Source organism: Myodes glareolus, chromosome 13 (genome assembly GCF_982192425.1).
Source record: "Myodes glareolus chromosome 13, mMyoGla1.1, whole genome shotgun sequence".
NCBI lineage: Eukaryota > Metazoa > Chordata > Mammalia > Rodentia > Cricetidae > Myodes > Myodes glareolus.
In genome coordinates, this window is record NC_142038.1 from 8,700,381 (window position 1) to 8,723,069 (window position 22,689).

Sequence of the window (22,689 nt, forward strand, 5' to 3'; positions counted from 1 at the left end):
GCCTGTAGAACTCCCCTGTTCACCTGCTTCCATGCCTAAACGTTGGCCCTGGAAAGCACCGGACGCTTCTTTGATATTTACTGAGTAAACACGCAAGCATGTGTGTGGCATCCTGAATCCCAAAGCATTTTCCAATTCCTTGTTCCCCAAGCACCTCCTGTCCAGCCTGTCCTCAAAAGCTCTTGCTTGTTTCAATTGCAATCCATTGCCTCGGGCAGTAACAGCGGAAATGTCCACCAATGAATGGCTTTGACAGACAGTCTTAAGCTAGCTGTGTTGGCACCAGGCAGGTTTCTGGTGTGGGAGATAACGACAAAGCCTTTGGGTCCGTCTTCCTGGAACTTGGAAGGAGCTTCGCGGAATGGGGACCCCTGGTGATCCCAGTGTGTTCTTCCAGTACCAGCGCTGGTGTCAGTGGTACAGACTGTGTTTTTTTCAAGGACACCGTTGAGCTGGGAGCATGGGATGGACAAAGTGAGTTCTCTGAACTAGACACGACATTGACAAGATGAGTCCTCCGTGCTGAGATCAGAGGGTGAATGTGGGGTGAGTTCCCCACTTTGAGATCAGAGGGCAGATGTGGGGTGAGACCCCCACTCTGAGATCAGGGGTGGATGTGGGGTGAGACCCTGCACCTGAGATCAGAGGGTAGATTTGGGGTGAGTACCCTGTGTTGAGATCAGGGGTGGATGTGGGGTGAATCCCCCACACTGAGATCAGGGGTGGTTGTGGGGTGAGAACACCACACTGAGATCAGGGGTGGTTGTGGGATGAGTCCCCTGAACTGGAGTAGTGTAGACACAGGCTAAGTCCAGTTGCTGCAAAAGGTCATTGTTACCAAGATTCAGTTGCTTTCTCTGAAGGTCCTCATGGTCACTGATAATTTCGGTTAGTTCCAAAGCTCCACAAAAGTTGGCTCCAGAAACTTTTACCTGTTTTTCATTACCCGAAGGCTGGATTTTGGAGTGCTTTATTGTACAATGTACTTGTCACATACTGTACTAAGGTTGGGGCTAAGAAAATTCTTTCCTCGTATGTGCGGTGCTGACAATTATCATTTGTCTGGCTGCCACCATGAGAACACTGGGGGAGGGGCGGTCCCCCAACAGATATCCAGAGTGCCCTCAATGGCAGGTTGCTCCGACCTGAACCGACTTGCCTGCCGTCCCTACTCTTGCTGCTGTTGCCACAGCTCTACGTGCCTCTGCTGAACCTCTGACTTCTCCTTTCCAGGGAGCAAAGAAGAGAGCGCTGTAAACAGTACATTGGAGGGGGTGGGGAGTCCTCAGGACGAAGAGCAGACTCCTCCGTGCAGTCCAAATCTTGAATGTTAGTAATGTTACCCACCACCACCACCTTTTTATATAGCATCCTCTAGGAAAAGTGAGCCCAGTGCAGGAAAAAAAAAATGTGTATGCCAAACAGTTGGCATAGAAACCTAGAAGGCTCAAAGACCATCTGAAGAAATTTCTCTGAGTATCAAACAGTTCCTTTGACTTAGAAATCAAGGCTGGCAGAAAAATCAAGCGCCGTGGGTTTCCGTCCTTCTTGATTGATTGGTGTTTCTCAACCCCAGCTGTGCTGCGAAATTACCTGGAAGCTTTGTTCCAAGCAGAGCGGACCACTGCCATCACGGAGGTGTCAAAGCTTCATAAAGCCTAGCAAGGCCTGTTTCGATGCAAATGGCTGAGATGTAGGCCGCTTTCTCTGTGACCACCAGTGTCCCAGGACCTCCCCCCCCTCCCCCGCCCCGCCCCTGTGAATACGCAGGCAGGACCTCTAAGAAAAACTGCCCCGGTTTCTCCTACACAATTATCATATCTTTACATTTTCTTTTCGTTCCTTCATTGTGCTCAGTGTTTCTCATTTGGCTTTAAATGTCTTTTTTCTTTTTTATAATTGGTTCCTTTAAATCCGGTCCAGAGCAGTGTACACGCGGCGCATTTGCTGGAATTTCAGAAGCCTGTTTCTAATTTATGGCAAGCCCCACCCCACCTCTATTTTCCTCCTTTGTGGAAGGGCTCGCTTTTTAAATACTGACCAGCCCAGGGCAGACCAGACGTGGGTTTTGAGAGACGTATGCTACCAGATACATAGCAAAAACTCTTAAGAATCTAGGGTTCCCACCTACGACCCTTCCTTGCTTAGGAAAGTTTTATATGTTCCTGCCCTCTAGGAGATGAAGTAAGGTAAAGAGTCCTGTGGAGAGTTTGAGGGAATCCCAAGTCTGGTCAAGGTGGAGCTTGCAAGTGTGCCAGAGGTGGACCTGGGGAAGGGAGCTCATGGTCCCAGAAACCTGGATCCTTGGTGAGGCCGGTTTCTCTGCCCGCAGTTCTAACACTCGGATCCCTCTTACAGGCCCAGTCTCCTGATCGCAGTCGGCATATGGGACCATGGCCCGGCTCCCGGGGCACCCGGAGGTCCCCGGCCCAGAGCCTGGCAGCACAAGTCGGGGAGGCCGAGGCAGTCGAGCGGCCCGAGCGCGACATGTCATTATCAACGTCGGGGGCTGCCGGGTGCGGCTGGCCTGGGCCGCGCTGGCCCGCTGTCCCCTGGCACGCCTCGAGCGCCTGCGAGCCTGCCGCGGCCACGATGAGCTGCTGCGCGTGTGTGACGACTACGACGTGAGCCGCGACGAGTTCTTCTTCGACCGTAGCCCGTGCGCTTTCCGCGCCATCGTGGCGCTCCTGCGCGCCGGCAAGCTGCGGCTGCTGCGGGGCCCGTGCGCCCTGGCCTTCCGCGACGAGCTGGCCTACTGGGGCATCGACGAGGCGCGGCTGGAGCGCTGCTGCCTGCGTCGCCTGCGCCGCCGCGAGGAAGAGGCCGCCGAGGCGTGCTCTGGGCCACCCAGCCGCGGGCCCCCGGGGAGCCCGGTGCGTGCCCTGGGGACCGGGCGACTAGAACGAGGCCGACGGCGCCTGCGCGATGTGGTGGAGAACCCGCACTCTGGGCTGGCTGGCAAGCTCTTCGCCTACGTCTCCGTGGCCTTCGTGGCGGTCACAGCCGTCGGCCTGTGTCTGAGCACCATGCCTGACATCCGAGCAGAAGAGGAACGGGTAAGTGTGGGCATGGGTTTCAGAGCAAGGGCGGGAGGAGGGGAAACCAGGATCATGGAGGAGTGGACAAAGGCCACATCTGGTGGGATGTAGCGATTCAGAGAGTGCATGCCGATTTCTAGTCATGGTTGCCCACTATGTCCCCTGCCCTGGCTGACTCCACAGCCTTCCTCCCCTCGTTCCAGGTCAGGAGTGAGGGTCCAATGAGCTGATACATGAAATTCCAAACTACAGTAAGTTTCAAGACAAAGACCCACAGTTTTTATCCTGGGGCCCTCTCTGCATCTCCAATAACTCAGCAGGCAGTCCCTCAAAGTCTAGACAAAGTAGAACTAAAAAATGCCCGTATCTTAAGGATCTAGAACAGTGATTCTCAACCTTCCTAGTGCTGCAACCCTTTAATACAGTTCCTCACGTTGGGGTGACCCCCAACCTTATTTTATTTTTATTTCATAACTGTACTTTTGCTACTGTTATGAATCCGATATGTGACCCCTGTGAAAGGGTCGTTCGATTCCCCCCAAACAGATCGCAACCCACATGTTGAGAACCACAGATCTAGAGGCTTGTACGGGTCAAATTTGGATATCCCAGGGTTAGAGGGCCTTTATGGAGAAATGAGATTCTGAGACTTTCGAGTGATCTGTTTCTTGCCCTCTGCTCTCTGTCTTGTCCACCAGTCCTAGAGTCCCAGCACGTGAAATGTGGACTGGTCTGTTGTCTGTGGTCAGCCAGTTCTCATGACAGGCCAGAGGAGATACAAAACAAACCAACTTAACAGCCTTTATACTCATTGATCATGGTGGAAAAAGTTCTGGAAAGAAAGGCGAAAGACATTATGTAGCCGACTAGGGTCTGTGCTGTGTTTGACCTTAGCTGAGTGCTACTCCAAGCCCTTCCAGCCCTTCCGTAGACACCTTTCTGTCCCCTGGGCAGACAGGCCCTCTGTCGGACAGGGCTCTCGGGTTACCCCTTGGAGTCCTGTAGTGTCCCTAGCCATGCTCAGTGTCCACCTAATGGGATAACTCATTCTAAGAAACCAAATTGACCAAGAGCAAGGCAGTCCCGACTACAAATTAAACTTAAAGGTAAACTTAAGAAAACTGGTTTGGCTTCCCTCGTTATTGGTTGTTCCAAGCCTGAGCCATCTCGGGTCGTGTTAAGCAGTCACGAGTTTCTGGTTCCGCTTCTAAGATGATACTTGAGGCATGAAGTTTGGCTCAGGGGTGACGCGTTCTCCTGCTTGCACAGTGGAGGCGGGGGTGGGGGCCATTCAAAGGGTTGGATTTTTACGTGGTAGTAATTCCATATCTTACTCAGGCTGAAAGTCGTTTGTGAAAGATTGGGGAACAGAAGCTAAGTGCCTCAGCGAGTGACGACAGATCTGGGGAGCCAAGCCCCGGGCCCTCTAGAAACAGTGCTCACCTCCCTGTCCTCCACCATTCTACACTTCCAAACACCATCTTCCTAATGCAGTTTCTCTGCCAGGCTTTTGGGGGGCACTGACCAGCTCCCAGTCATGACACAGAGACTTAGTTTTGAATGTTCAGCCTGGTTTAGGCATGTTTCTGGCTAGCTCTTTTCACTTAAATTAACATGGTTCTCTTTACCTACATTTCGCCTCAGGGCTTTTTACTTTTCTTTCCTTCTGTGTATCTTAGCTTCACTGCTTCTCACGTCTACTGACTGGAGGCTGCCTGACTTCTTGCCCTGGGCATATCCCTCATTCTCTCCTCCTCCTCCTTGTTTTCTTCCTTCTCTTTTGAGCCTAGATTTCTCCTCCTGCAGGAAAAATCTCTCCCCCTTGCAGCTCCGTATCCTTTCTCCTGCCTCACTGTTGGCCATTTGACTTTTTATTAGCCCAATCAGATGCCTTAGGCAGGCCAGGTGAAGGAAATGCAACACAGTTTTACATAATTAAGCAGACAACCTTACATCGTTAAACAAGTGCAGCGTAAACAAGAATAAGACGCCTTTACACAGTTAAAGTAATCGTCCACAGCATAAACAAATGTCACACATCTTTATGTTGTGAAAATAATAGTCTTCGACAAGTTACAATTAAGAAGTGGTGACCTTTGGAGAGAGGCAGCTTGCCAAGGCATGTCCACGTTGCTAGAGTGCGGACTCATACAGTCTCTTTGGAAAGCTGTTGCCAATAGATGACTGTAAAAAGATGAAAAGATGGTTCTACTGAATCTGTCTTCGAGACCCTAGGATGTTTTGACATCTGCTCTCTGGCCTGTTAGTGACAAAATGGACACCAGACAGCTTCCAGTGGTCCGGTTGGAGCCAGCTTGGCAAATTCCTTCTCTCTGCCACCTGGGATGTGGGTCAACAATATGCATGGTTGCCAGACCTTCCCTAAAACTTAGCTTTCCTATCCTCTCCCATGAAAGAAGCAGGTCTGGTTGGTTGGGGATACCCTAGGAAGTTTGTGAGGGCCATAGCTGGCCCTTGGTCCCATACTCTCTGCTCCATCCTACCTAGGTGCAGGGGTCTGAAGGGTCAGCTGGCAGAACTCACCGTCGGGGCATGGAGCTGCAGATGAGACCTTAGCAAGGGCTCAGAACCCACAAGTCTAAAGTGTTAATAAGGTTAATAGTACCAAGCCTGGTTAGTAGGGAGAGAGGGTTAAGTAAGATTAACTGGGCACCATGGATAACACTGGCTGGGAGCCCCATCAGGGACCGGGATGCTTGTTCCCTAAGTCGCAGATACAGAAACCATAAATTGCCTGCCTTACTGTGGGACACAGCTCTGGCGAGTAGACATTCATAATGAGTGAAGCCAATGTGGAGCAGTGTTGGCCCCTTCCTGATCTTGCCTTTAGCTTCAGCCCGGCCTTCTTGTTCCTTTGGCACCAAGGCTAATTGACCCCAGCCTCCTGAGTGCACAAATCCTTGAACCTTGTCAAGCCCACCTGGGTAACTGGATCAGCGTCCCTTCTCTGAGCCTATAACCTTGTCATACCGCAAGTTCCTTTTGCCACAGGAGGTGACATATTCTCAGACGGTTCCATGGTAGTCAAGCAAAATTGTGGCACATTAGAGCTAAGCCGGCTGCTTTGTCCTCCAGCATTTCGGGTTCTGCCACGCACCCTGTCTAGTTTGGGAACCACACATGCCTGCTGGTCCCAGAGTTAAACAAACACCTGTTGACCCAGTTCTGGCACCCAGAAAAGGGCTGCATGACATGGCTTTGCACTGATGGCCAGGAAAAGCCGTGCTTGCTGCAGGGACCGGAAGGGTACATGCATTTGTGTATAGCCTTTCTGTTAGAATCACGTCATTCACTTGCCTACAAGCTTCCAGCTCCTCAAATCTGTTGATTGTAAAGTGCTGTTCTCGCGGGGTACAGTTCTTTTCCATACTTCTTGTGCTGCGTGCATAACCCCACATTAAGTGGCAATCCCAGCAGTCTTTCCCTAGGGGATTGTGCTGTGACCCCGTGCCTCTGCTGCAGCACCTGGGGCCCAGCCTTCCGGTCCCAGTAGGCTGTATCCTCAAGGTAGTCCATGGGTGATCATTCACTCAGTAGCTCTGTCTTTAAAGAAGAAAAAGTTCATTGACTTCTACACCTACAGTATTCTCATACCCTGGGAATAGAGTTAGCAACCAATGGCCTAAAAATGTATTGCCATTGTAACAGCCCTGAATTCTTTGACTCTCAAAAAAGTATATTCCGGAAAATATGCTGTCTTAGTTAAGTTTCTATTGCTGTGAAGAGACACCATGACCACAGAAACTCTTGTAAAAAAATGTTTAGTTGAGGGGGCTCGCTTACAGTTCAGAGGTTCAGTCCATCGTGGCGGGGAGTATAGCAGCATGCCAACAGGGTGGCGCTGGAGAAACAGCCCAGCGTCCTACATCTTGCAGGCCACAGGAAATCTACTGACTATCACACTGAGTGAAGCTTGGGAAAACACCTCAAAGCCCACCCCACAGTGACACACTTCCAACAGAAAAAGGTGTGGCCTCCAGCCTCAAGCTCTGCACTGAAGGTGTGTGTCATCCAGCCTCCTCCAACAAGACCACACTTCCTCCAACAAGCCATGCCTCCTAATAGTGCCACTCCCTATGAGTATATGGAGGCCAGTTACATTCATACTACCACATATGCCATCACACACTTTTCTGAGATCCCCAGGTGGATACCCTGTGATAATGTGCACGCTTTGGATGCTAAATCGTGGCCCTGGGGTGAGTCATCAGTGTATTAGCACTAAGTGCTGAAGGTGGTTGGAGGGACTCAAAGGCCAGGGCCTGGAATAGGTCTGGCAGGTGGAGATTCAGCTCAATACTGTGTCTCTTCAAGCTCCTGCCCTTTGCCTTCTGTGGGAGACCTGCAGAGGAGACAGGAGCCTCCACCACAGCTGATATCTTCACAAAGTCTCCAATGAGTCTGCAGCCTTCACTATGTTGGGCTGGAGGAGACAGCTCCTCTCCCTTCTGCTTGCTGCAGGCCGGTGTGGATGTGCGTGATCAGGTATTGTGTTAATATACCTGGGGAACATGTGTGCCTTTTCCTGGGGAGACATGTTCAGCTAGACACCAATGAAATGGGCAGTTGTTTCTAGGTCTAGCTTAGTGTACCAGTGAGTGTGTAATGTTTACTTACAGGAACATGAAGGACCACTTAGGCAGCTATATCACTAAAAACCTCACCCAGCATGGGTGAGGACTCAGGAAAGCTGCATCCCTTGGGGCTCCCTGCCTCGATTATGGACAGCAGGTAAGAGCATCATCAGCTGCTCTTCCAGAGGATCTGAGCTCCAATTCCCAGCACGCACATGACACATCACAACCATCTGTAATGCCTATCCTGCCCATCCCAGAGGATCAGATACCTTCTTCTGGCCTCTGAAGACACTATATGCATGTGCTGCACACATGTATGGTGCAAGCAAAACACCCATATGCATAAAATAAAAATAAAAGGGAAAATTTATAGGTAGCTTGACCAATCAGAGAATCTATTCTCTCAAGCAATTGCTAATCTTATATAACTTTGGGAAGGGATTTAGTGAGTCCTGTAAATTTCAGGAGCTTCTTGAGCCTTGTAAGTAAGCTACTTTATGAATCTTCTAAGTCTGCCTCCCCACTCTAGGAGAGAATGTTTCAATTGGGAGGAAATAGCTACATAATATCGGAGTCCTTAGGGATCTCCAGGACGGTAGTGCTAAAAGAACTTATAGCCAACCCAGGTCCTGACCGTGACTGCCCCCCATTACTATGGAATCGTTTGGAAGTAGATGGCATCTGAGAATTGTACGCACAGGGTCCAGAGCTAACTGTGGAAGTGTGCTCTTCTCTGGGTTTGAAGGTGCTCTTGTTGGTAGGAAACACACAGGGGCAGGCTTTGGGCCAGGATGGTACGTTGCAGTTTCTCTTTTGAGCGATTCAAATGTGTGGAGAGATGGTGCAGAGACAATTTTATGCCAACGGAGAGCTGCAAAGTTCCTTCTATGTGGCGGTGGCTGCTGTGTTGCCTGGAGACAGAGCTGAGCGCCTGCCTGGGCCTTGGCGCACAGCGGGGACGGGCTGTCCTTGCCAGCCTGCCTGAGAACAGCCTGTCACTGTAGAAGGCCCATGGGGTGCCGGGTGCTTTTCAAAAAATCCATCATTTCCTTTGGCGTTGAGCTGTGTGACTGTGCCAGCCAGTATTTCCTTTTGGTCACGTGATTAAATTAAAGCTAGTGTAATGAGCTATGGATTTCATGCCTGGGATCTCAGCTTCGAATTCACTGGGGTTGTTTCTCCACAGCCTGGAAAGCAGGTGACAAAAGTGTCTGCCGCACAGACATGCTCCAGCAAACACAAAGCCCTGCCACCTTCTGGCAGGCTGAGGGCTTAGCGGTCTTCGGGCCAGTTAGAGATCCCCAGAGAAAGGATGTCCCTGTACATAGGGTTCCATGTGAGGACTCAGTGCAGACAGTCTCTGGCTGAGTTATCCTAGATCTGCAACTTCTGCAGGAGACCCAGAGGGCCTTGGCAAGGCTTAGAGCAGATGAAGTCCTGGCTCCACAGTCGCTTAGGACTCTCTATCCTCCTGGGAGGGACTCTCTATCCCCCTGGGAGGGACTCTCTATCCCCCTGGGATGATTCCATATGACTGAACAAGGGCAGTTACAGGGGAGGAACATCTGTTTTTATCTAGACACCCTCACAGGCACATCTGGAGCTACGTCTGACCAACCTCCAGCCACGCAGAGCCCGTCCGGTGCACACAAATTTCCCCATCACCTGAGCTCTGGCTTCCGGCCCGTGCCCACCCTGGTGTCTCTCGCTGGAGGGTCTCCATTCACAGGGACACCACGAGAGCCTTGCCGGGTGACAAACTGCACTCCTAGCAGCAGCTCAGACATACTGTGCCTTTGTTGTCCCTGCCGCTGGATCATGTCTGGGGAACCTCCAACTGGTTTCAAGGGATACGAGGTTGGAGGCTGGAGGAGGCTCATCTCCAGGGAGTGGTCAGGGAAGCTTCAGTGCTGGCTTTCCCGTCCACATTGGCATGAAAGTGGTCCTGTACGTGTGACACGAAGCTATACTCTGGAGTCTCAACATCAAGGCTCCTTCCATTGTCCCAGCATGACCAGCAGCATTTTTTTTTTCTACATTCCCCAAGAGGCGCTAAGGCCATCCTTCCCAGCCAACAAGGGCAAAAGAATGTCGGACAGATGGCTTTGAGTGCGGCTAGGGTCAGGCAGCTGGATGTCTCGAGTGGGACGGCAAGATGTCTGCACTCGTTAGTGTGCAGGGCGCCAGGTGGGGATTGTCTTAAGCAGGTAGCTGTGAACCTAAGAAAAGGAAGCCTAATTACTCTTTGCTGAGAGAAAAGACATAACCCCCCCCCCCCCCAGGAGCCTTACCATTACCGACAGTGACAGACTGCAGCCCTGCACCTCTGCTTGGGCACCTGCCCTAGGGAATGTCACCAGGTCCTGTCACATTCAGAACCACGGGAGCCTGGGAGGTTAGAGGGTAGGGACTTGGCCTTGCCTGAGGCCCAGGTACTACAGAACCACTGGGCGGTCAAGTCAATTAGCTCTAGACTTCAGGTCCCCTGTCCAGCCAGTAGTGTGTTTGATTGGCTTTTCTGCCTGTTTGCAAATTTACCTGTCAGTAAACCAGCAGGGATGCTAAAAAGTAAGTCAGCAAAATGTAGAGCCCCAGTCAGGGATCTGAGCAGGTCTGTTTGCACTTCTCTTCTGGATAAACTGTGGATTGTTCTTTAAGTTACTGGCACTATGAAGTGAGCATGGTGTGTGGCTTTGTGCCCTGTCAGGGCAGCCTCCTTCCCTGTCATGGTCAACCCCACTGCTCAGAGTCGGGGTGGGAGCCCATGGCCAAGATTGCCTCTCATTTCCATGGGAGGCCCTGTGGGCCCTTCCAGAGGTGCGGGAATAGCGGGACCTGGTCAGTTTGCTGGACACTGGCTAAAGATAAAGTTAGGGCATTTGTTTTTCTAGGCTTTCTACATAAATTTAGCAGAGAAAATTTAGGTTTATGTTTTGGATTTTTGCCTTAGTTTGAAAAAAAAATATGTTAAAGATGTATCTAAGAGCCTAGGAGAGAAGCTGCAAGAGCAAACTCCTTCCTCCTTCATCTGCCTAAAGTCTTTCATCTGTCATCATAAGAGTCAAACTGGATACTGGTTCACTCCTTACACTAAACGCCTATTCTTTTTTATTATTGTTATTAATTTCAAGTGTGTATGTGTGTGTGTGTGTGTGTGTGTGTGTGTGTGTGTGTGAGAGAGAGAGAGAGAGAGAGAGACTGAGAGAGACTGAGACTGCATGTGGAAGCCAGAGGTGTTGGATCCCCAGGAGCTGGAGTTGCAGACAGTTATGACCTGCCTGGTGTGGATGCTAAGAACTGAACTGGGGTCTTCTAGAAGAGCAGCAAATGCTCTTAACCACCAAGCCTCCTCTTCAGCAGCCCCTAAATCCCGATTCTGACTGTTGTGGGACTTTAAATATTTATTTCTCCTCTAGGACCTCCAATCCTCCTTCAATTAAATGCAGATTCTCCAAAGAGATGAGATTCAGTGAGAGAACTAGGGGACTTGTTATCCTTCTGCCCACAAGAATGCAAACATACCTCAAAAGGTAGTGGTAGTCCTGTCAGCGGGACTTTGTGTGGTATGGAGCCTCAGCCCTTTATAGTGGGCAGCCTTGTTGCACCCCATCTGGCTCCAAAAGGTTCTGATAACAAGCAAATGTTGTGGGTCTGCAGACACATCAAAGGTTGTTGGTCTGTAGAGATGGTGAAAGTTGTTGGTCTGCAGAGATGGTGAAGGTTGTTGGTCTGCAGACACGGCGAAGGTTGTTGGTCTGCAGACACGGTGAAGGTTGTTGGTCTGCAGACACGGTGAAGATTTTGGTCTGCAGACACGGCAAAGGTTGTCGGTCTGCAGACACGGTGAAAGTTGTCAGTCTGCAGACACGGCAAATCTAGATGAGGATGGCAGTTCAGGACAACCTCTGCCTCCACTGGTGATGCGCTCCGCTCAAGTCACAAAGAGCAGCGGTTCTGCCCCAACGCCCCATTTTTCATTACCCATCTCAGAATGCAGAGGGTATTTTGGCCCCACTGTCCTCTACATTGGCCAGTGAGTGCAGCCGCCATGCTAAAGACTCATTGGAACTGAGGGGAAATGGAAGATTTTTTTTTTCCTAGTATGTGTGATTTGATTGCCTCCCAGCATTCCCCGAAATAGGACTGGATCATTTTGACAGATAAGCTGTATTTTTAAGGGAGCTCAGTGCACCCAAGTATAAATTCATCAGGCGCCACCTAATTTAGAGAACATATTTGAGAAGTTGGAATTAAGATTTTGACAGCAGCTAAGCCTGAAATGTTGGGGTGTTGCATAAAGAGGAAGCTGTCAAAATTCACCAAGTTAGCCATGGCCAGCTTAGGTCATTTAACCAAAACCATTCCCCATGAGGCACTGTGGGAAACCCTGCTATCATTTGGAGTGGAACTCTGCGGCAAAGACTCAGGTCAACCTGTGTCCTCTGGGTTCCTTGTCTGCTAGGGGAAGCCTGTCCTTCCCAGAAGCACACTTGAGAAAGTATTTAGCCTGGGGGTCAGAGTTTTCTCACTTGAACATGGCTTGGACATCTTGAAAAATAAGCCTGCCACCTCCATGGGAGCATCTGTTACAAACTCAGTATGTACAGAGTTTGGAGGAAGCAGCTCAACCTCAGGTCCTGGCACCTAACCTGTCTCTGTTCACTAGTCTCCCTGTAGCCTAGAGAACATGCAGAGTGGATATTATTATTATTATTATTATTATTATTATTATTATTATTGTTATTATCATCATCATCATCATCATCATCATCATCATCATCATTATCATTATTGTAGATGAGCATTTGTTTTTATGGACAGTTGCAAAATGCAGAGCCTTCCCGGAACAGAAAGAGATTTAACTGAGAGGGCCAACCAGGCTGATGGGTTTCTGTTAGCCACCCTCCTCTTAACTTCCCTTTCCTGCCAGAATGGTAGCCCACCCCCAGCCTGGCAGCCAACTGGCCTCGCAGCACCATGGCCAGAGCCCCCTCTACACACCCTGCATCTGTCTGCACAGCATCGGAGGATACGGCATTAAGTGTTCCCTCGTGGCTGCCCTTCCCCGGCTCTTCACGGCTGTAACTGACTCCGGGGTGATCGTTCTTGTCCACAGATGACTTTGAGGGATTTGATCGTGTGGCATGTTGTTGCTGTGACTGGGCCATGTGGCAGCTCCACAGGCTGCTCCTCAGAGGTCAGATCGATGATCTGAGGTCCATTCACCCATATGTCCATTCAGGTTGCTGGGCCAAACCAGTGAAGCGGGTCCTTCTCCATATTCACCTGCCTCAGTCACTATCTCCTAACTGTTTAAGTCTCTTGATCACTAGGCGATAGGCATGTTTTTACGTATCTATCTGCTAATTGCTCCTCTGAAAATTGCCAGCTCTTCTTTGCCAACTGTCCTTAGGTGGTTGTCGGTCCTTGACCCCTGTGCACATTTCAGGGCTTTCCCATAGACCACATGTGTACCTCTGCCTGGGTCTCGCTTCTAATGGGCACACCCTCCCCACCTTGCTTCTCCTGTCACTTAGACCCCTACCTCAGCATGAAGCTCAACCGGCTCAGTGTCCGCCTCCTACTGGGCACCTCCTTGACAGTCCCAGACTGACTGAGTTCAGTGCACACCCATGAAAAGAGCTTTGCTTGGGCCTTTTAAAACCAGGTGAGGGCCTACTTGACCCTGGCCACTGGTGCCCTCCCGCTTACAATCATGAGCAACAAGCTCCCAACCTTGCTTGTATTGGATCTGCATGATTCATGAACCTGACCCTCGATGGACATCTGCTGAATTTGTACCTGGTGACTTAGAGAAAGTCAAGAGAGAAGTGGTGTGTGCTTCTGCCTCCCACCAGAGGCTGAAAAGTATTCTACCTGTAACTGCTGCTCAGTGGGCTGAACAAGGAAAACTAGAAGCAACTCCATTAGCCTTAGAAGTCCTAACATTTAGCACTGCTTCTGATTACTCCTAAGAGGCAGCCATAAATAAGTTCTTCATTTTAACATGGAATGTTAAATGTTACATATGGATGACTAAATAAGTGGAAATGTTACTTTGTACTCTTGAGACTTTGGTTGTATGTATACATGACCCAGCATAAGCACTGACCATACATTAGCAAAGTTACTGCCTCTGATTCCACCAGTTTGGGACCGGTCCTTCTGTTCTCGGGACATACCCTGAGCAGGAAGTGTTTTCCCAGTTCCTTTCTGGTTTCTGTTTCCTCGGTCTGTGATTGCATTCCAAAGATTCACCTGTTGACAATGGACAGGGGCTTCCTCCTCACAGGCTATGGTTACCTTTTGTATGGATTTTGCTGCAAATCCAAGTAACTAAAAATGTATCCAAAATAAGCAAATTCGTCAAGATGACTGTTTAAAAATAAACAGAAAAAAATCAGTCACTTCTCTGCATATCAGAGTATTTAAAAATAGTGGGAAAACTGTTCTGGTCAATATTAGAATAAAAATGTGAAGTGCCTAGGAGCAGACTTACAAGAAAGACTGTGTGTTTAAAAGAGAAGCCAACATGAGGCTGGGTGAGGCGTAGAATGAGCGAGTGAGTGTAGGATCTTGTGCTCTTAGATGGGAGACGTGGCTCTCCAAATTGATACATATGCATGATGCTGGCTGTCACAAGCCCAGTGAGTGTTCTCGGAACCTTCTAGGACGTCCTTAAGGACCTAGAGAAATGCATGTGCTCGACTAGCTATGAGCTGTAATGAATAAGGAAAACGGATGAGCAGGAGGCCTGGTGATCTTGGTGTCTAACAGCTTCCTAGACTTGGAGTTTGTGAACGGTGGTCACACGCTCACTTGTGGCTGAGGCTGAGATTCAGCGGAAGTCAGCTCTGTCCCTGTGGTGTCTCTCACTCATAGGAACCTGGCACATGTTTGATCTCACTTTCTAGTCAGAAAAAGGGGTTCCTGGCTATGCAGAGCACAATCTTTCCCACAGTCTTGTTGGGGACACGCATACCTAATACCAGCATTGATATGGGAAGGAAGACAGGAATCTTTGGGGGCATCATCCTAATATTTCACAGTTCCTATATTTACCAGATACAGAAACATTGTATAAATAAAATCAAACAGTTACATACTTAGTAACAGCTCTTAGAAATACTAGATACAAAATTAAATATGTTCTCGGTAAGAAACACATTGAAAAGTGCAATAAGTAAAATTAGGCAAACATATGCTTAGTAACAACAGCACGCTCACCCTGGCAATTCGGAGAAGATCACACAACACAGAAAGAGGCAAATCTGTGTGGCAACTTAGTGTCCGAGGTAAAGCCTTCCCACTTCTGTGAGTGGTTGTCTGAACAGTTGCTTCCTGAAAGGTGGTGGTGGTGGTGTTTGGGTATTTGTTTGTTGTTTGTTTGTTTCAAGACAGAGTTTCTCTGTATAACAGTCATGGCTGTCCTGGGTTTTGTAGATCAGGCTGGCCTTGAACTCAGAGATCCACCTGCCTCTGCCTCCTGAGTGCTGGGATAAAGTACCACTACCACTAGCCTGAAAGATATTTAAATAAATTCCAAATATGTGGGAGACCGTGGGGAAAAAAAACAAAATCTATGTAACTAGTAAAAGAAAATGTAAGTTAATATACTCAGTCTCGTGGGCGTGGGGGAAATCATTTTAGCCTCCATGGGAAAGCCAGAAACCATAAAGGTAATAAAAATACAATGTATGTGACTATAGGCTAATAATGTTCTTATAGAAAAAAGTCAAGTACATTCATAAGAAAAATGATACCTCAGGGAAGAGGATCCAATGCCTGTGAGCCAGCTATGAAGGCTGGCAATGCCCAGAAAATGTAGCAGATCTTTTCAACAGTAAACAGGCTAGCACATCCCATTCAGTGAGGGAGAGTGTCTTCCTTTAGGATTGTCAGAGACGCCAATACTTGTGCACACTAGTGTGTGTGAGGTCTTTAGAAACGGGTCTTTTGCAAACAGTGAATAAAGGCAAAAGAGGGGGATTTCCCAGCTGAGCCTATCCAGAGGTAGGAAGACCACTTCTGGGACCGGGGGATCTGCCTGGTTCAGTGTGAGAGTGTTGGCCTAGCATGTGGGAAGCCCTGGATTTAATAAAAATCAATAAATAATAAAAACAGAAAACCTATTTCTGGGAGCTCTGCCTAAGAAGCCATGGGCTTTGTATGCTTAGGATGTCCCTGGTGCATTGTTTGTAGTTGATAAAAAATTTAATGAGAGAGAGAGAGAGAGAGAGAGAGAGAGAGAGAGAGAGAGAGAGATTCCTAGTAATTGTAGTTGAGTTAATTGAAACCAACCCACCTGCTTCAAAGTGCTCGCTGGGCTGAGCCAGGCACAGAGCAGCAAGTCCAGCCTAGTCCTCAGACAGAGCTGCAGTTGTGGGGCGTGGCCTTCGGGAAACCGCTAAAATTAACAGCTCAGTGAGGAACAGTGGCTGTGCATGTTGTGCAGACGGTAATCTAATCCGCGATCTGGGACTCTGCTCCCTGTCTGTCTGTAGCCTGCTGATTCTGTCTGTCCATCTAGCTGGAACCTCGGTGCACAGCTCAAAGCTGGGGAACAGCAGGCTTGCCACTCCCAGGGGTACAGCAGAGCCCCCAGCTGCAGAAAGCACATGGGCAGACTTAGTGTGCCCATTCACGATGCTGGCAGTCCCCAACCTCGGGTGCTTGCCTAATCTCTCAGAAGAAACCAGCAACATTTGGGGCGAGGACTCTTGAAGGATTTGTTTATGTAGAAGAACACAAACTAGTTAACAGAGCGTGGTCAGGAGGGAGGATTGACAAGCCCGCCTCGTGCGGCACAGACTATTCGAAATGAGCCACTCATTTCTGCTTAAATGGCTGCGGTGATGTTTTGAAACAAGAGCTTCTCCTGAGTAGATTTTCCTCTGCTACTTTCCTGCTTGCTTCACCAAATCTGACTACGAGAGCTCTGTTCCAGAGATAATTAAGAAGAATAAACCTCAAATGAGTTCAAAGTCAAATCTGGAGTCGGTGAAATGAGCTAACAAGCGCCTTGTTCCAGCCCTTCTGAGACAGAAGGTGTAATCAGCATGGTCATTAACAAGAATGTGTTCGGCTGTGGTCTCAGCCTTCATCGTGTCTGCCCGTGGACAGCACCAAGTTAAGACTGCTGACTGCAGGAGGCTGGGTAGCCCTGCAGACTATTCTCCCTCGTCACCTAAAGCAGATAGTGGGACTGATGAAGAGCTGGGAGGAAGTCCAGGCGGTGTACAAGCTGGAGTCAGAGGTACATGGAAGAATGTACCACGCGCCAAGGAAGACACGGACTTACAGACATCTGTCTTCCTTTGCTTCCTCCTGCCTCCTCGTCCACTGGCTGTTTAATTTGCAGAGAGTGAGATGCACAGTTAGAAGTTAGCTCCTTGGCAAGCTACTGCCACTCATTCTTAGTCACACGAGACAAAAGCAGGAGCAAAAGTGAGCCTGCGTGGGCCAGCACGTTAGTGTGGCTCAGTGGCACACCTGCCCCACGGCTGAGTGACGTTCCACCGCCAACGAATTGACCCCATCTTTTCCTTTCACTGGATGGTGAGCAAGACCAGCGCCAATGAGCCCTGGGTCCATAGGCCTTGCTCTCTGGAGCATTTGGTTTTCCAAAGTGTGCCTGTCCTGTTTACTAGATGTGAGCCAGACTGGACTTCTTATTTCTTTCCTCTGCTACCAGGATGGGTACATTAGTCATGTTCTTTTCTGATTGCTACGCTGGGCACATAGTGTGGCATGTGTGGGCCATGCACTTGAATTTTGTTTATTAATGCAAATACTGCAACTCAACAGCAGAGGCAAAAGCTGGGGCCTGGTGGGCGTCATCAGCATTCTGAGAGAGAATTGTTTTCCACTCTGCATTCCACAAGCAAAATGAGTAACCGTGTCAAGACAGAAGAAAGACATTTCTAGATGTGCAAAATCTAAAAGAAATCTACCCCCCCAACACACACATTGTTCTTTAAACTGCTGGAGGGTGTGCTTCAACAAAATGGCCAGTGGGGGAAACATCTTGTGTAGGAAACAAGAATCCAGAGCTGGAAGGAGAGGCCCAGAGGTCCAGGCAGATGCTATCTCCTGAAAAAAAAAAAAAAAAAAAAAAAAAAAAAAAAAGACCAGTCACAATGCCACATTCCTGTAACCCCACTATTTAGGGTACTGCAACAGGAGGAGGGAAAATTCAAGTCTAGCCTTAGTCACTTAATTGAGACCCTATCACAAAAATAAAGGACTAGGAATGTATCTCAGTGTCCAGTGCAAAGGTTCAATCCCCAGTACCATGCAGGAGGAGGAGGAAGGAGAGGAGAGGAGGGAGAGAGAAGGAATGAGGAAGGAAAGAATAAAACAGAGCACCTGCCGACTGATGTGCTAGCACATTTACAAAGAATGCACCAGGACTTAAAGTAAGCCGAATAGTTTTAGAACAAAGTCATGAAACATCCCATCTTACGAGGAAAAAAAAGTAGACCATTGCCTGGCTTAGCCAGTTCAGTCTTCTGGGTAATTTCCAATCCTTACAGGGACAAGTAAACATGAAGGATGGGGTGCTCACCTTCTCTCTCCTTCCCAGGCTATGATCTGCTAGATACTCTCCTTTGAGCATTGAAGCAAGAAAATGGAGAACTTGTGATCTGAGAGCCGAGAAATCCACAGAAAGTCTGTAGAACAAGTGACTGGGTCAGGACCAGCACCGGACTCCATAGATAAAACCCAGCTGTACGACCACAACCCAGCAATGAACAAATAGAAACTGTTTTTTGAAGTACTATTCAGCGCTGCACTAAACATCAACAGACCTGGCAGGGAACTAGGAGCCTGTTGAGGTGCGTGTGCCCAAAGTTACAAGACAGCCGGGTTTATGCACATACTGATAGTTCTAACACTTGAAAGGTAATGGCAGGAAAGTTAAGAGTTCTAGGCCAACCTGGGATTTGTGAGATTCTATCAAGAGATAGATGATAGATAGATAGATAGATAGATAGATAGATAGATAGATAGATAGATAGAGATAGATAGATGATAGATAGATGATAGATAGATAGATAGATAGATAGACAGACAGACAGACAGACAGACAGACAGACAGACAGATAGATAGATAAAAGCACACCACTGATGAGAGACATCCATTACCAAAGTGGACAGAGGTACATGCTTGCCGTAAACTGGGAGATCAGGCACTATGGGATTCACCCCAGCTGAGTGCTAGGGTCTGTAAACTCACATTCAAGCCTGTTTTTTGTAAATATCAGCAAGCTGATCCATGAAATATTTGTGGGAAAATAGAGGAACCATTTTTTGTTTGTTTGTTTTGAGCTTAGCCTTTAATGGCGGAGCCATCTCCAACCCGAGAGGAGCCGTTTTAAGGGCAGAGGAGTCATACCTCTTAACTTCAAGATTTACTACGAAGCCGCAGTTAGACTCTGTGACACTGTGAGCGGTAAGACCTGCAGACAGGCAAGCAAAAGGTCAACCGGATTTTTGGTTTTTATTTGTATGCGTGTGGGTGTTTTGCCTGTGTCTGTGAATCATGTGCTTGCAGTGCCCAAGATCAGAAGAGGGCATCAGAGCCCTGGGATTGGAGTTACAAATGGTTGTGAGCCGGTATATGTACTCTAGGAACTGAACCTGGGTCCTCTGGAAGAGCCCTGAGCCATTTAACCACTGGACCATCTCTCCAGACTCTTGCCTTATTTTTTTTTTAATTCAGCTCAAAATGGACCATAGCTATAAACATAAAATGTAAAATGTGGAACTTCTACAGGAGAACCACAGGCAGTCTTTGCTCGTCTGGATTGGAGCCTTCAGATCCTGTATCAAAAGCCTTTCTACAGAAGGAAAATTGGTAAATTGCATTTCATTCAAGTTAAACACTCTGCCTGTGAAAGACTGCTAAGGGAATGAAAAGGCAGCGCTTGGGCTGGGGGAAATGTTTGTAAATCACAGACCTGACAAAAGACTTGCAATTAGACTACATAACGAGCCTGTGCAAACTCGGCTGTAAGAAAACCCATCTTAAAGGGAACAAAAGATTTCAGCAGAGAAGACATACAGACGACAACACCCGAGAAGAGGCTGGGCTCCGCCAGCTACCAGGGCTAAACAAACTAAACGGTTCGTGAGCTCACACAGTGTGTAAGGGCAAAGAGAGGGAGAGAGAATGAGGTGTGTAGGTGGACTGCGATTGGAAACAGCAATCAGGAGCAAGTGCTCACGCGGCTGCAGAGCGCTGGAGTCCCCGGCCCTCCACGTAGAGGCAGGGGCATGACTGTAGTAGTGTGCTCTGACCCTGACATGATCTGATCCAGCCATCTATCCGAGGGACTCACCCAAAAGAAAGCAAATGCCCACAGAGACTGACTCATTACTAATCACGCCAGCTTTGTTTGCAGATGCACATTCACATATGGGCAGTGGTTATCCACTGGCACCATCATATAAAGGGATCAGTCAGTTTACCTGGAGCAGGCAGCGTCAGCATGCCTGGGAGGAATGACCGGCCCTGAGAAGTCTGCGTTGGGTGGGACCTTACAAACGTCCTCCTGGAAGGCGCCTTGGTGTACTGTCTCAGTTCACAGAATTGCACTCTGACGTGTGGGATTCTCCTTATGCACACTGGACCCATTTCTAATGTTCCCTAAGAGTCTAATCCCCAAAGGGAATGTCCAGATCAAAGTGGACAGTGTTTGACCACATGTGAAATTTACCTGAGCAGAGTTTTTGCCGCTGTATATTTTGTCTGGCATTCTAGACCTCAGCAGGACCACCCAGACTCTAAAACCTTAACCTCAGGCCCAGCTGACCCTTGCATAATAGAGAATGGGTAGACTAAAGGAACAGCTCAGAAATGTCTAACGAACAAGGAATGTGTCTGTCCTGTGAGGCTACATCTCACATCCAGCAACCCTAGAGAAGCCCTAGTGTATGAACCCGGGCCTTTCCCAGCAGGTTTAGTTTTTTAAGTGGTTGAGGTTTTGGGAGGGAGTTGTTTCTGTTGTTTTTGGTGTTTGTGAATGATTCCACATGTGAGGCTTAGTGAAATGCACCAAACCTGAATTCAGCTCCAGGTTTCTTACCTGCAGAGGGAAATGAGACCTGAGTAGGCTTTTGCCTCCCATGTTCTCATGGGTGTCCAGTCTCTGACTTTCCAGTTCACTGAGCCGCTTCCCTGGGAGGCAGCTGACCTTGGTTTCCTGAGTCACAAGTAACTAAGAAGTTGTCGTAGGGAAAAGCCCACAGCGCATTTTCCGGGAGAGGGAGTTTAGTCATGGGACCAAATAGTCAAACACAGTTAGTGCTTCCAGAGTCTGAGCAGACAAGCCAGGCAGAGAAAAGGAGAGGAGACACCACATAGTTATTACTATATGGCCCACACATTGATTGCACTGGCTAGCCAGTGGCCCCTGGTTTGCCCCGGAGGGTAAGGTGTTGTGAGAGTTCTGCTGTGCCAGGTTGCAACTGGGGGAAGCCCCACCCCCAGCTGAGTGGCTGAGTGAGGAGCAGGTGTGACCTGTGGGGCTGGAGCTGCACCCAGATGGCCACCGGTCTTATCACCCCAACCCCGTCTCCTCTACACAAGCCCCCGAGTCCGACTATTGCTTCTTCCTGCTCCTCTTCAGGGGACAAGAAACTCCTCCCAGTCCCCCAGGAACACCCTCCTGTTCCCCAGGACGCTATTCCTAGTCTTTCAGAACCCCTCACCCCAAGACTCCCTCCTGTTTCCCAGGATCCTTTTCCTGATCCCCCCGATTATCTCCTGTACCGCAGGACCTACTTTCTGGTTCCCCAACATAACCACATGCTCCAAGGCCTCTCTAGTCCCTCAGGATCCTCACAGGTCTTCTAAGACCCCTTTCCTGGTCCCCTAAGAGTCTCTTCCTGGTGTGCAAATGAATAGGCCCTAAAAATAGACACATCTATGCTCACCCTTCCAGATGTGGCCACCTATGCTTACCAGAGCAAACAGCTTTCCGTCATTTTCAGATTCATCGTTAGCGAGAAACTTCTAGGCTCCTTAGCCTAGGACCTGGCTTCTTTATGCAGACCTCTGTCCTGGTCTCCCTGGAAAGGAGCTAGCCTCTGAAGGGAAGAAGAGGGTTCCGGAGATAGAGCAAGGGTAGGACTGTAGCCTATTGGCCACTGTTGGTCCAGAGAAAGAGGAATCTAAAATCTGGAACTTCCTGTATTGCTATATTTGCTTCACGAAAGCTGGACACGGCTGCAGCTCCTGGGCAGTCTGGAGTGTTGCAAGTCCTGGTCACAGAGCTACCCATGCTGCCTCCGCCTGGACACTGTGCCTGTGTGCTGCTCCAGGGACTCTTGACTGTGTGGGGACTCCTTCCAACCCTCAGGCCTTCCCATCTTAACACTGCCTCCGCCTGGACACTGTGCCTGTGTGCTGCTCCAGGGACTCTTGACTGTGTGGGGACTCCTTCCAACCCTCAGGCCTTCCCATCTTAACACTGCACAGGGACCGTACAGCTTGCAGAATAATCAGAGCTCCAATGAGGAAAAGTACTTGCAGATGTCAAATAAAATTTCACGGAGAAGCTCTCCAGGGGCAATCGAGGATGAGTGCATCCTTATTCCTGCCCTGGTTTTGGCCAAGTAGGGCAGATACGTCTTGCCATGATGAATCAGGCTCTGCCTTCTAGGTTGAAAGTTCCAGAAACTGCTCCATTACACTAACCTCGGGCTTGAAGATACCACCATCCTTGGCTCTACCCAGTAATTTCTAGCCAGGGAGGTTGCGCTGGGTCCCTGGGGGGCAGCATCTGGGTCTTTCTCCCATACCCTCCCATACAGGCCAATAGTGGATATGTTCTGGGCCCTGGTGCTCCCTGTTTTGTGGTTCTCAACCCACCAGGGGACACAGGGTTTCTTTGTTCCCACTTTGTGACAGCAGCCATGCCTTTAGGGTAATGTCCTTGAGGTCAAACTGCCAAATTCAGATTCCATGTGTGGGACCTGGTCAAAACTACCCAAGCAACACAGGGATGGGGACACTGAGACAAAGATGAACAGACCACCTCTGTAAA

The 22,689-nt window shown here is 49.0% G+C and overlaps 1 protein-coding gene across 5 annotated transcripts in view; it reads left to right on the top strand.

Moving 5' to 3' along the window:
• Window positions 1–22,689, top strand: part of Kcng2 (potassium voltage-gated channel modifier subfamily G member 2) — a 71,251-nt gene that overhangs the window by 43,672 nt on the left and 4,890 nt on the right. For 4 of the 5 annotated variants that reach the window (XM_087895905.1, XM_087895907.1, XM_087895906.1 and 1 more), the window contains one exon: window positions 2,359–3,056. In XM_087895905.1, the coding sequence (XP_087752031.1) occupies window positions 2,394–3,056 (663 nt within the window). In that variant the 5' untranslated portion in view covers window positions 2,359–2,393. Of the gene's footprint in view, window positions 1–373; window positions 547–2,358; window positions 3,057–22,689 lie in introns of those variants that run through there. The other variant, XM_087895909.1, reaches the window with a different exon arrangement.